Source organism: Nerophis ophidion, linkage group LG25, assembly GCF_033978795.1.
Source record: "Nerophis ophidion isolate RoL-2023_Sa linkage group LG25, RoL_Noph_v1.0, whole genome shotgun sequence".
NCBI classification, from domain to species: domain Eukaryota; kingdom Metazoa; phylum Chordata; class Actinopteri; order Syngnathiformes; family Syngnathidae; genus Nerophis; species Nerophis ophidion.
This window is the reverse complement of record NC_084635.1, coordinates 358,643-373,358: the sequence shown is the minus strand read 5'-3', so window position 1 is coordinate 373,358 and position 14,716 is coordinate 358,643. Positions and strand designations below refer to the sequence as shown.

Genomic DNA, 14,716 nt, shown 5'->3' with positions numbered 1-14,716 from the left:
TAATCTACTGTACTATACCTCTTATCATTGCCTCTCGCAGGCAGGGCGCCCGAGACAACTACTCGAGGGTGACACATCTTTTTGGCGAGATTACAAGACCTAGCTATGTTCCTCTTTGTAATATCTGGTTGTCTCAATCTAGTGTCATTGGAGCCAACAAGTACAACTACGTTCGGGTAGCTTTGGGTGGGATTAGCCTGTTGACTGTGTTTATTAGGCCTGTTGTGAGTTAGCTCTCTAAGATTAGATTCAATGTCGGGTGCTCGGGCTTCGGGAATACACTTAATTATAACTGGTTTACTAAGCTGTATGTTACGGGTAATGGAGTCCCTTATAATTATGGTGTGGTGTCCGGTAAACTGGGGTGTAGGACTAGCTGAAGGGCTAATTCTGTTGTGGGTATGTTGGAGAAGGAATAACAAAAGCTGTATAACAATTAGAAGCACACAGATAGAAAGAGAGCACTTACTGAGCGGTGAAACAGCGGCAGCGAAAGCTACATCATACGACAGACATTTTTATGTTGCACTTACTATGATATATATTGTGATATTGCACAGCACTAAACTATACCATTCAAGGTTTGTAGACTACATCACTCCACTACACCACCCAGCCAGCTTCTCTACAGCCCTTTTTAATGTGTTTCCCCAAGTCGAAACCCTGACTTTTCTTCCCTTGATTGGGAAAAGAAGACAGAGCTTAATTATGTGTTTGGGCCATCATCTAGCTTGTCCAGCTATGTTTAACGAGCTCGACTTCTTAGCAAAGGTTTATACCTCGACCTACGCCAACCACTCTAACCATGGCTGTAATGAATTGTCAGTGTTAGATTGGATTACTCTGAGCTGTCTGTTTGGATTGTCACTCTGGATTTTTTTTCCAGGGGGAGTTTTCACAACTGCCTAGGTTTTTGTTATTTACATTTTTTTCCAACAGGCAGGTGTGTTCCTTCAGGACATTTGATATTCTCCACACTTCTTTTCCACATCGCTGAGAACTATTGACTGCTCTTACAATACAAATGTGCAAAACCACTAAAAGGTGTTTGTTGTTTTAGAATGACAAGTCGTCAACACCGAGCCTGAAATCCAACACACCTACGCCCAGGAATGAGGCGCCCACACCAGGAACTAGCACCACTCCTGGACTGAGGCCTCTGACAATGGGCAAACCTCCTGGAATGGAAGCATTAGGTAGTAGACACTCTCATACCCCTGAACTGTAAACATACTTTGCATAACGACAGAAAAGTCTGTGGTGTTGCTAGTTTACTAAGTTTTAAATAACCTTTCATGTTTACCATCGTATTTGGGAGTGTTCAATATTTACAACTGGAATTTGATCCATCTGTGGTGGTTGGTTGTTGCTGTTGGGGAAACAAAAACAATGTCTAAACAACAATGCATTGACATGGAAAATTCTCAACATGTAGTACCAAATCTATTTGTAGCAATTAGGGCTGTCACAATAAATTATATTAGTTATAACTGCGATAAAAACAAATTTAATTCAAATGATCAAAAAAACGTGATTGATAGCCACACTTTTATAAACTCACAGACGTTCCAGCTTAAATGCTAATGTAAATACAAGATGTATTTCTCTTGAAGAAAAGACATACTCCAATCCAAACTTTTATGAACACATTGCTGTCTAAGCAACTAAGTTATTCAATTGTACACAGTGATCAATATATATATATATATATATATATATATATATATATATATATATATATATATATATATATATATATACTTGGAGGAATTGGATAAAGGGGTGTTTTTACAGCCCATTCAAGGACCGCTGAACAGACACCACAACACCTGCCAAAACACTCTTATCAGTGAAGCAAAAGAAACACAAAACAAGCAAAATAGTGGACTTTCTAAAAAAATGTCAATATATCAGTGAATGCATAAGTACGTTTTGAGCCCATTCAACAATACTGCGATAATGATGATAATTTTGTTCATAATTGTGATATGCATTTTTCATATCATTACATCCATAGCAGTGGAGTAAGTTTATCCAGTTTGGGCTGCAACAAACTAATGTACAGTGGAACCTCAATTTACAAATTTATTTGGTTCTTAAAAGAGATTCATAAATCAAAAAGTTTGTACAGTGAAGAAATTTTCTCCATAAGAAACAATGTAATTACGAATAATGGGTTGCAGCCTTGATAAAAGTCCATATTTTAGTGATGGTTTGTACACTTTGAACAGAATATAAAGTGCTATACAGTACTGTATATCAAACACACATAAGGGGTTATAGATCAACTTTAATATTAATTAACAAGCTGAACTGTGCTGTATGCGCTGCTCTGGCAACACGCGCTGATACACAAAAATCACTATGGTGGTTTCACAATCAATGAGAAATTACAAAACCCTTAACTTTAACAACAATATTTGTACAATAATAAACATTTAAAAAAAGGAAGGCCATCAACATTAACAGTGACTATCAGCTGAGGAGAAAGCAGTAAAAAGGGACAGAGAAGGACGTGGGTGAGATCGGGGGCCGGGATCTGGGTTGTGTGCGGGAGAAGGGGGTGTGCATGTGTGGGCTCTTGTGCCGCTAAAGTGTAGTGTCTTTTTCTCCACTGTGAAATACGTTTTTGAGAAAAATCCGGTCTCATCACAATTAAAACTTACTGTAGTACAACACCTGCCTCTTCAATTATTCCATACTTTTGACCACCATTAATGTACTCCTCGCAAATAGTATTTATTTTTTTAAACTTCACAGCAATTTTCTCTTTTTTTTAACGCTGGTCTGTTGAGTTTTTGGGACTCAAAATGGACAAAACCTATCAATAAACGGCACACCGTAGTGACTGGTAATGTCAGGCAGTGAGCAAAAAATGTGAAGGGTTCTGCCTCCTCAATAAAATACTGTGCTCAGCTTTTTGTTTGCAGGCGGAACAAAAAATGAATTAATGAAAAATTCCTACACCGAGACAAGATTCGCACATGAAGGCACATTTGGCTCGATCTAAAAGTTTGGAAATGGTTCCGCTATATGGGAAACTCACAGTATTGGCCGTTTACTACATGACTTTATTTCAAAGTCTAGCTAAAGACAACACAACTGTCATTAAGTGATGGACTCACGTAAATAAATCAAATAATGTGATATATAAAGTGTTCAATTGTCTACAAAGTTTGTATGTAACTAACTGAAATTATCTTTTCTCCTCTGAAGCTGCCCCTGCCCTTCGCACACCGCTGTCTATTGCAAGTTCCTACGCCACGCCATTTGCGATGATGGGTCATCACGAAATGAATGGATCCTTGGCCAATGCGGGTGTCTACCCTGGCCTTATTTCACCTCAGATGAGCGTGGCTGCTGCGGCTGCTGCGTATGGACGCTCACCAATTGTAAATATGTTATCTTCATGGTTCTAAATGTCCATTTGACACATGATATACTTGTAGCAAAACCATTTTACGCAAGTAAATGATCCATCTTAGCTCATTGTTGTACAATGTGTTTACCAAATGACTTTCAGGCATTTAAATGTTCAGTCTGTATTTCCATAACTCGTTGTGAATATGTCTGCTCCTCTTCATTGTGTACTAAATGGAAAAGTGCAAAAACCGCCGCGCTTCCATGGCTTTGATGTTCCCTAGTTAGCGTTCTAAAGGCTTAAAAGGCTCCCAAAATGAATGTCATGTTTGAAAATCTCCCAGGTTTTGATTAGTAGTAGCAAGTTGTGTTATCTTGTGGAAAGCTTCTTTGTCTGCCATCGAGAAGAATCCACGGCTTTCAAGGGATTTGTCTGAAAACATTACTATTTCTCAGGGTGCTAGCAGATTAAATGTGACATAATTTCTAACTTGAGTATTTTAACATCCCATTTTATATCAGCGCGGTATAATTTGTTTTTAATGCCACTCATTACTTGTTTATGCAGGCGGGGTTTGACCCTCATCCCCACATGAGAGCTCCAGGGCTCCCAACCAGCCTCACTTCCATTTCAGGAGGAAAGCCGTGAGTATTTGAGCTTTTATGACTTTATGTTACGAAACAATTTTATCTTTTTAACAATCTGTGTCAAAATGACAGGAGACTAAAGTTAATATCTCTCCTCTCCCCCTTGACTCCTTTGCAGGGCTTATTCTTTTCATGTGAGTGCAGACGGTCAGATGCAGCCTGTGCCCTTCCCTCCAGACGCACTTGTAGGCCCAGGCATCCCACGCCACGCTCGTCAGATCAACACGCTGAGTCACGGGGAAGTTGTGTGCGCTGTCACCATCAGCAACCCCACACGTCACGTCTACACGGGCGGCAAGGGCTGTGTGAAGATCTGGGACATCAGCCAACCGGGCAGCAAGAGCCCTGTGTCCCAACTCGACTGTCTGGTAATTAGTTGTTTTTGTTTCTTGCAAGTCATGGCAAGATGCCTTATTTCACAGGGTTCCAGGCAGCAGTGATACATTATATACTCTCTGTATGACAGCTCATTGCTTGAGCCTGATTTCCCCATCCAACTGTAGCTCAACTCCAAATTCTAGTTGGACCGAATTGTGAGTAATTCAGCAGTGCCTGGCTGTGCTGTGCTGAAATAATCCTTTACAGAGGAAAAAAGTCCTGCTGTGTAAATATGTTCTGATTGGCTGACCTTGTCTGCTGTTACCCAGCTCATTGTGTCCTCTCAACTGCTTCCCATTTCTCATTTTGATACTGTGGCTTCATACTGTTCATATGGCCTAAAACACCCGCAGATGCATTGGGAGTGCAATTCAGTCTTATAAAGCCATCAGGATGCTGTTTTATTCGTCAAAAAATATTCACGGTATTGACTCCTTCCCCGTCTCCTGCCTGTATTTCTTGTTAAAGCTCATACTGTTTAACATCATTTTAACATGATAGACATGCAGAGGCCTTTTAGAAAACCGCAGAATTCAGGTTTACTAGAGAGGTACTGAAGTCTTAATACAGGGATACTCTACCTCAGATTTTGTTAGTAATCCATTACAAAAGGTCAGCGGAAAGCAAATCCTATGAAAACAAAATGACTTATTCCTATAAGAAATGGTGTAAAAAAAAAGTATTCCGTTCCAGGCAATGAAATTGATACTTGTAGCATTTTATTGTGAACAGTGATCAGTGACTCGGGAAAAGGGGAGAACCATACACACTACCGTCATACTTTGCTACCAGCAGTTTTTTCTTGCATTCAATAGTTTCTCACATTCTTTATCAAAGCTTTCTTCGCCTCATCATTGCCTTATTTTAACTATTGTACTCAATAAATCAAGCACAGATACTGATCACCAACACGTGATTCTTTGTTTGGACACCTAATTCCACAGAATGAGAGCTACAGTGGTATTTCAACTTAAGAGTGCCCAACTTAAGTGTTTTGAGATAACAGCGGTCTATCTGCTATTTGTTACGCTTGAAGATGCTAAAAAAAATGTCAGTAAAAAATATCCCTGCCATTAATTGGCATGGCAAATGCTACAGTGAATGCCATAAGATCCGCCCGGAACATCTGGTCTTACTCGATAGTATTAGCTTATAGCTAGAAATGGACATAACTTTGTTTTCCAACCATGGAAAGGAGTGCGTGTGAAAGACTGTACTAAAAAGAAAAATGTGGATGATATTCATTGAAATAAAGAAATAAATCATCAAAAAATGACCGAGCATGTCACTAACTTGGTGAAGCAATTCGAGCGTATCACTGCTCGTCTGCACCATACTGAAACAGGAGTCTGTATTGTCTAAAACGTTAATAACTAATTGGTGGACATTTATCAATGAAAATAATCGAGAAAAGCTGCTGATGTGGTGATTGACGTATAAGCAGTTTAAATATATTTATTTATTTGTTTAAATGTTCTTTATTTCAATTCATTTCAATATTAGACATTGATTGAAGTGTTTTGTGTTAAGAGCTGCCTCCCATTTTGTAAATTGGGGTACTACTGTAGTATATCACGCTTAATGTTTGGTCAACCAATAATCAAGACGCTATACAAAAACCGGATAAAAACATAGCCGAAAATGTACGTTGAAAACTAAATCAAGACTAGAAGTGGAACGTACACAAACCGAAGTACCACCATATTATCTATATGGATTTTCTGAACTGTTAGATTTTTTTAGATTTTGAAAATATTCTCATTTTATTTGGATGATAATATGAAGGTCCTGAGCAGTCCTGGGTTCAATCCCGGACTCACAATCTTTCTGTGTGGAGTTTGCATGTTCTCCCCGTGACTGGGTGGGTTCCCCCCGGGTACTCTGGCTTCCTCCCACCTCCAAAGACATTCACCTGGGGATAAGATGATTGGCAACACTAAATTGGCCCTAGTGTGTGAATGTGAGTGTGAATGTTGTCTGTCTATATGTGTTGGCCCTGCGATGCGGTGGGGATTTGTCCAGGGTATACCTCGCCTACCGCCCAAATGCAGCTGACATAGGCTCCAGCGACCCCCCAGCGACCACAAAAGTGACAAGCGGTAGAAAATGGATGGATGGATGGATGGATATTCACTACTTGTTTCCGCTCCAGAACCGGGACAATTACATCCGCTCCTGCAAGCTGTTGCCTGACGGCCGCACCCTGATCGTGGGTGGCGAGGCCAGCACGCTGACCATCTGGGACTTGGCATCACAGACGCCACGCATTAAGGCGGAGCTTACCTCCTCTGCCCCAGCCTGCTATGCACTGGCGATAAGTCCCGATGCCAAGGTCTGCTTCTCCTGCTGCTCCGATGGAAACATAGCGGTGTGGGACCTCCATAATCAGACCCTTGTTAGGTCAGTGCTCCCAACATGTCAATAAAAATGCCTTGCATATTATGGCTCTTAAAACCGCACCACTCACAGTATTTTAAGAATTGAGAAGAACTGTAGAGGCTTCCTCTTCTGCTTCTGTCTTATTCCAGGCAGTTCCAGGGCCACACAGATGGAGCCAGCTGTATCGACATTTCCCATGATGGGACCAAGCTCTGGACTGGAGGCTTGGACAACACAGTCCGCTCCTGGGATTTGAGAGAAGGACGGCAACTCCAGCAACATGACTTTACCTCACAGGTACAGACAAGCTTAATCAAACATGTTCATCTCTCCTTTTCATTGTGTTCAACACAGTCCGTTAAATACAATAATAATGGACATATTAATGAACTGTGGTCATTATAAAAACTGTAACTATCAGGTAACATTTTAAGTAGAATGTTAACATTATTAACGTTGCGTCAGTGTTAAGTTGACCACTGTTCATTTTAATAACGAATGAGTAACGAAGTAACAGGACGTAATGCTTGGACGACTTCCTGACCTCCCACCCGTGCATGGCTGCGGTTCAAACTTCAAAGTTGTCTCACTTTTTTAACAAATTCCAAATTGATCATCCTTTAAAAATTAAGAGGTTTCACGGATTTAAAACAAATCTATTTTGTTTGTTCTTGTTCAGATCTTCTCTCTAGGCTACTGTCCCACTGGAGAATGGCTGGCTGTGGGCATGGAAAGCAGCAATGTGGAAGTGTTACACCACACCAAGCCTGACAAGTACCAGTTACATCTGCACGAAAGCTGTGTCCTCTCGCTCAAGTTTGCCTACTGTGGTACGAAACGTTATTTATTGCATTATTACCACACTAGAGGTTTGGTTGGCTGGGCAGCATGTTAAATGTTTTTTTCATGTGCAGTGGTATCTCAGGTTTTGTACGCTCCAATTTTCGTATGATTAAATTTTGCTTTTGTTTTCATAATCCATCTCGGCTATCATTCTGTCATCCAAAATAACAGTCCCTCCAGGATTTTGAAGCCTTTTTGTGTGATTATTTCAGCCTAAATTTTATGAGTTTGGGCAGCTTTTTACGAATTTTGCTGGAAAAGTCGAAATATTTTGAGGCTTTTTTTTTCTTCTTTTTTTTTCTTCATTGAATTTACTTTTATTTATTTTATTTTATTTTATCAATTAGTTATCACTGCTTTAAGTGTTTCTTCTAACCGTAACCCCACAAATAGGGGAAAAAATAGTGTATTGATGTTTTACTCGTTTAATGTCACACAAACTTAAAAGTAGACACAAAATGGCGATAAAAGCACATACTCAATGTCCATTGTAAAATAACTTTACTGTTTTAATTATTAGATCTAATAATAGTAATACTTATTACAGAAAGAAATCCCACCAAACTAACTAAGCCGGACAAGGTTATCCAGGATAAATCACACCTAACCTTATCCGTGTCCACACATAACAATGCCACCGTTTAAGACACCGGCTCCCCTTTGTCCGCCGGCGCAACGTGACCTGATATGCATGCGAGGAAAATGCACACGTCATCGTCACCTCCAGTGTTGCTGTGTGTGCAAGTACTTAAATGTAACTTATCTGAACAATATCCAGTGTTGTGGTATTTCAATTAACTGAAATCCAGTGTGCTGTGGGGCCCCTATTGTAGCAAATCACACCTGAGCCATCACACATTAATCAAATCTTTATTAGACATGTAAACAATGTGATAAAGAACATTTTACATCAATCTATCTAGGGATCTAGATATCTGGTCAGAACCACTCCTCACTCGTTTTCCTTCACCTTCATTGTCCATTCGTTTTTGGTGAATTTATATACTCTGGACCTAGACGTTGAGTCGGCGACATACATGGCGGACAATAACTGATACAGTTTGCTTTGCCTGTCTAAATGCATTCACTGTTTTCCTCGACACCCAGGTAATACAAAGCACATACTACCCTTTTTATCACTTCCACGGGAGCTTGCATTCTCATTGTCTCTTCGACAAATGGACAAAGTTTTTCGCTTAGTAGAAACACAGCTGACCTGGCCGGACATTGGAAAATTCTCTTGCCATCTGAGAAGTGTTGTATCTGAAATAACTGCAATCGCTTTCTCTTAAGGTATTCATGTGTGATTTCCACAAGCGACTGTACATGTAGAGGAAGGAGAAACACGGGCATGTCTGGATGGCTCACCTTCATATTTCCAGTGGTTGCCTACGAGTTATGAAACCGCTTTATTATGAAGCTGGCTGTGACGCGTTCTTTCTGATGTCACTTCCTGTGTGGGTGTGGTCTTTCTGGCATCACTTCCTTTCCGAACTCACTTTGTAAACGATCAATGAGTCCATACAAAGCCAAGTGCCGGAGATTCAAGAATTACACAACTGACTTACCCGTGTAAAACTTTGTCTGAGGAGGGGCACCTTAAACGCTGGATTAGCGTGGCTGAAACGGGGTTTAGGCTAAATAATTATTGTTTAAGGGGTTAAACGATTTAGTGTAGACATAGCCTTATTGTTCGCTGTCTGATCTGTCGTCCACAAGTGGCAGACTTTTTACTTGAATATTTTTGTCTCTAAAAGTGTTTGTCCTTCTTAAAGATTGATTTTTGGTCCAACACATTTACAAACAAAACGAGGTACCACTGTAAACCTCTGCCACTCACCTAAGTATTACGGTCTTTTTGGAGTTCAGATGAATAGAAGCTGCAGGTCTCACAGTACTACAGTTGTGAACGAACCATGTAAACCATGGGCATGCTGCAGCTATCATGAGACTGAACTACTTATTAGAACCCATTACACCTTATCAATTAACACTGCAGTGTCAAGAAGGAACAAAAAAACTGGCACGCGCGCGTGAAAGACACATCAACGGCTTACATCACTTTGTCGGGGCCCATGGGGTTAACATGGAAGCAGTTATTTAACAGACATAACCATCGAGAAAAATAATTCTCTCTTCAAACTGCTTTGCTCATGGGCACATAAGTTGCAAACTAATACTGCACACAAATGATATTTCATTATTGTTTAACACCCACGACTCACCCCGAAAACTACTGTAGCTGCTTTATTCAAATGATGCTTCTTCTAGGCTTTGCTACCATTAATTACACCGAAAGCCCACTAATCGTTTGGGTAATTAGAAGGTGATTTGAATAATTGTCTGACTGGAAAAAGTGTGAGCCCGCATTATGTGCTTTCTGATCACTTATGTCAGGCTATTGCCCCCAATTAGGGTTTTATGATCGTTGATATTTAGTCATTGTGCAATAATGTTCTTCAACAAGAGTCTCTAAGAAGATTGTGTGCTTAGACTATAGATAGTATTCTGAAGACTTTCATTCTGTATTTGCAGGAAAGTGGTTTGTGAGCACAGGGAAGGACAACCTGCTGAACGCATGGAGGACTCCCTATGGAGCCAGCATATTCCAGGTATCAAACAACGTCGAACAACAGCAAAACTAGGGATGGGCGATATGGCCTGAAATCTACTTTGTCACCTATACTGCAGCGATAAAAATGTACACGATGTTGCCAAAACTATTTGACCACCCATCCAAATGATCAAAATTAAGTGTTCTAATTAAAACACAGGTGTAAAAAATCTAGCACTTATGTATGGAGACTGTTTCTACAAACATTTGTGAAAGAATGGGCAGCTCTCGGGAGCTCAGTGATTTCCAACGTGGAACAGTCATCAGATGCCATGGATGACAACGTCTGGTGTGGATGAACTTGACTGGCCTGCACAGAGTCCTGACCTGAACCCAATAGAACACCTTTGCGATGAATTAGAACGGAGACTGAAAGCCAGGCCTTCTCGACCAACATCAGTGTGTGACCTCAACAATGAGCTTTTGGAAGAATGGTTGAAAATTCCTATAAACACACTCAGCAACCTTGTGGACTGAAGAGTTGAAGCTGTAATAGGTGCAAAAGGTGGACCGATATCATATAGAACCCTATGGGTTAGGAATGGGATGGCACTTCAAGTTCATAAGTGAGTCAAGGCTGGTGACCAAATACTTTTGGCAATAAAGTGTATATCACGATATATTATTTGGCTTCTAAGTCATAACACATTTCAAACGAAGTTACGACTCCCAATTTAGCTGCTGACATATGTAGTTATATATTGCGCGACAACCTATTACAAACCCCGTTTACATATGAGTTGGGAAATTGTGTTAGATGTAAATATAAACGGAATACAATGATTTGCAAATCATTTTTAATCCATATTCCGTTGAATGCACTACAAAAAAAAGATATTTGATGTTCAAACTCATAAACTTTGTCTTTTTTGGCAAATAATAATTAACTTGGAATTTCATGGCTGCAACACGTGCCAAAGTAATTGGGAAAGGGCATGTTCATCACTGTGTTACATCACATTATCTTTTAACAACACTCAATAAACGTTTGTAAACTGAGGAAACTATTTGTTGAAGATTTGAAAGTGGAATTCTTTACGATTCTAGTTCTCGTATTTTACGCTTCATAAAGCGCCACACATTTTAGATGGGAGACATGTCCGGGCTGCAGGCGGGCCTAGAAAGTACCCACACTCTTTTACTACGAAGCCACGCTGTTGTAACACGTGGCTAGGCATTGTTTTGCTGAAATAAGCAGGGGCGTCAATGATAACGTTGCTTGGATGACAACATATGTTGCTCCAAAACCTGTATGGACCTTTCAGTATTAATGGTGCCTTCACAGATGTGTAAGTTACCCATGCCTTGGGCACTAATACACCCCCATACCATCACAGATGCTGGCTTTTGAACTTTGCACCTATAACAATCCGGATGGTTATTTTCCTCTTTGTTCCGGAGGGCACCACGTCCAAAGTTTCCAAATATAATTTGAAATGTGGACTCGTCAGACCACAGAACACTTTTTCACTTTGCATCAGTCCATCTTAGAGGAGATCGGGCCCAGCGAAACCGGCGGCATTCCTTTGTGTTGTTGATGAATGGCTTTTGCTTTGCATAGTAGAGTTTTAACTTGCACTTACAGATGTAGCAACCAACTGTAGTTACTGACAGTGGTTTTATGAAGTGTTCCTGAGCCCATGTGGTGATATCCTTTACACACAGATGTCGGTTTTTTTATGCAGGACCGCCTGAGGGGTCAAAGTTCCGTAATATCATCGCTTACGTGCAGTGATTTCTCCAGATTCTCGGAACCTTTTGATGATTTTACGGATCGTAGATGGTAAAATCCATAACATCCTTGCAATAGCTCGTTGAGAAATGTTCTAAAACTGTTCGACAATTTGCTTACAAATTGTTGACGCTCGCCCCATCCTTGTTTGTGAATGACTTAGCATTTCATGGTAGCTGTTTTTATACCCAATCATGGCACCCACTGTTCCCAATTAGCCTGCACACCTGTGGAATGTTCCAAATAACTGTTTGATGAGCATTCCTCAACTTTATCAGTGTATATTGCCACCTTTCCCAACTTCTTTGTCACGTGTTGCTGGCATCAAATTCCTAAGTTAATGATTATTTGCAAAAAAAAAAATGTTTATCAGTTTTAACATCAAATATGTTAAAATTCCCAGAGGTGAAGCTTTACTATGGATCAAAGCGGTCAAGCGAACATGGATCCCTACCAAATGTCAACCGGCAGTTTTCAGGGAGAAAGTTGTGTTAAAAACTCGCCTCTTACCGGAGATCTGTGGCGTTTGCGCCGTCCTTGTATCTGCCGTCGACTTCCCTCCTTAAGACACTCGCGGACACGCCCCTCCGACTATCAGGTACTATTTAATCTCACTAAAACACTAGCAACACAATAGAAAGATAAGGGATTTTCCAGAATTATCCTAGTAAATGTGTCTAAAAACATCTGAATCCGTCTCAATGCAATCACCCTTTTATTATTTTTTACTTTATTTCTTTTTTTTTTTTTTTCTTGTCCTTCGCTATCAATATCATCATCCACGAATCTTTCATCCTCGCTCAAATTAATGGGGAAATTGTCTTTTTCTCGGTCCGAATAGCTCTTGCTGCTGGAGGCTCCCATTAAAAACAATGTGAGGACGTAAGGAGCCCTCACACCGGTGACGTCATCGTCTGCTACTTCCGGTACAGGCAAGGCTTTTTTATTAGCGACCAAAAGTTGAGAACTTTATCGTGGATGTTCTCTACTAAATCCTTTCAGCAAAAATATGGCAATATCGCGAAATGATCAAGTATGACACATAGAATGGACCTGCTATCCCCGTTTGAATAAGAAAATCTCATTTCAGTAGGCCTTTAAGATGTTACCAGTCAAAGTGTGCTTTCTTTTTCCTAAAGTGGGCGGTTGCTAAAACCTCCCGCAGGGCACTTGAATGCCTCGCACGTTGGCGTTCATACGTAGCTAACCATGACCCGGTGTTCTATTTATTTGTGCAGTCCAAGGAGTCGTCCTCTGTCCTGAGCTGTGACATCTCAGCGGATGACAAATACATCGTGACAGGTTCTGGTGACAAGAAGGCCACAGTGTACGAGGTCATCTACTAGACCGCCCTCGTGTCCCCTCGCCCCGCCGTCCACCTGCAAGGTGGAACACATCAGGAAGTGACGATACACCCTGGGATATGTCCACTGCAGGGGGTTCACGTTTTTTGGCATTTTTCAAATGTTTTCTTTTGTATTTTTGCCCAGTGAAGCAGCGCTTCACCACTGTGGACCGCCGTCCACAGACGTCTTGTGAAAAGTGTACATATCGGATTAAATAGACATTTTCTATATATATTATAAATATATATATTTTCATGTCCTGGGTGTACTTGTGGTAGGTTTGCCTTGGCTGCCGCTCTGTGAGAACATATCTGAGTGGGGTAGAAAATCATAGACGGCAACTTTTGAACTGATTTTTCTTTGAAGCACATTGTGTGAGCTGATTGTCTCAACACAAAGTGGGCGACATTGCGGAACATTTAAATGGCCTTTCATCTAGGTGATGATGTGGGCTTTAGATTCAGCCGGGCCAAACACTCATTTGTGCCACTGTGGGGACCCAGCAAGACACTGATACAATTTGTTGTAAATGTCATTCATATTTGTATATAAGATTGTTTTTTTAATTGTGTAATGCTCTGTCTGTGCTAGCTGTCTCCTTTTTTTTTTTTTTTTTTTTGGAAGACTTGTTTTTTTGGCAGATGTTTAATGTTTAGCCCAACCCTTTGGACCTCAGTTGGCAGCAGAAGCACATGAACTTAATGACAATGTGCTTTTACCGAAATGCACCATTGATTTCTTAACTACGGGCAAACTTCAGTCCATTCTAAACCATTGGAAACATTCTGTCCTTTCGTGTCTTATCGATATTCCTGGAATGTGTCGGGCCGCTCGTGGCTGTCAGGCCGGTTTGACGTGGAATGACGCGTGCCTCCCCTCAGAATCCTGTGGGAGAAACGCAGACAAAATACACAAGAGACTGAATCTAGTGTTGTTCATGTTGAAAAGACTGGAGTGAGTAATTGTTTTTTTTTACATGACAAAGTTAGCCTTTTTCCACAGAAAACAAAAAGGGGATCGCATCCCACTGTGTTACACCAAAGTATGTAGCAAAAGCTGTCAGCACTGGGAAGAATTGTAAAATTGTTAATAAATCGAGAACTGTTTTTTTTAAATTTATTTTTTAAGCACAATGGTGAAACAAATATGAGCCAATCAGGGTTTTACACTGCCAACACCAATCGTCCGTGAGATCGACCGATGCCAATAACGATTAACTGTTAAAGGCCTACTGAAACCCACTACTACCGACCACGCAGTCTGATAGTTTATATATCAATGATGAAATATTAACATTGCAACACATGCCAATACGGCCTTTTTAGTTTACTAAATTGCAATTTTAAATTTCGCGCCAAGTATCCTGTTGAAAACGTTGCGGTAGGATGATGCGTTCGCGTGACGTCACGGATTGTA

The 14,716-nt window shown here is 40.6% G+C and overlaps 1 protein-coding gene across 5 annotated transcripts in view; it reads left to right on the top strand.

Moving 5' to 3' along the window:
* Positions 1-14,406, top strand: part of LOC133543181 (transducin-like enhancer protein 3-B) — a 57,482-nt gene extending 43,076 nt beyond the window's left edge. For all 5 annotated transcript variants that reach the window (XM_061887684.1, XM_061887682.1, XM_061887681.1 and 2 more), the window contains exons 13-21: positions 1,061-1,196; positions 3,217-3,392; positions 3,929-4,005; positions 4,127-4,376; positions 6,539-6,786; positions 6,915-7,062; positions 7,445-7,595; positions 10,144-10,220; positions 13,193-14,406. In XM_061887684.1, coding sequence (XP_061743668.1) covers positions 1,061-1,196; positions 3,217-3,392; positions 3,929-4,005; positions 4,127-4,376; positions 6,539-6,786; positions 6,915-7,062; positions 7,445-7,595; positions 10,144-10,220; positions 13,193-13,300 — 1,371 coding nt within the window. In that variant the 3' untranslated portion in view covers positions 13,301-14,406. The remainder of the gene's footprint in view (positions 1-1,060; positions 1,197-3,216; positions 3,393-3,928; positions 4,006-4,126; positions 4,377-6,538; positions 6,787-6,914; positions 7,063-7,444; positions 7,596-10,143; positions 10,221-13,192) is intronic.
* The last annotated feature ends 310 nt before the right edge of the window (positions 14,407-14,716 follow it).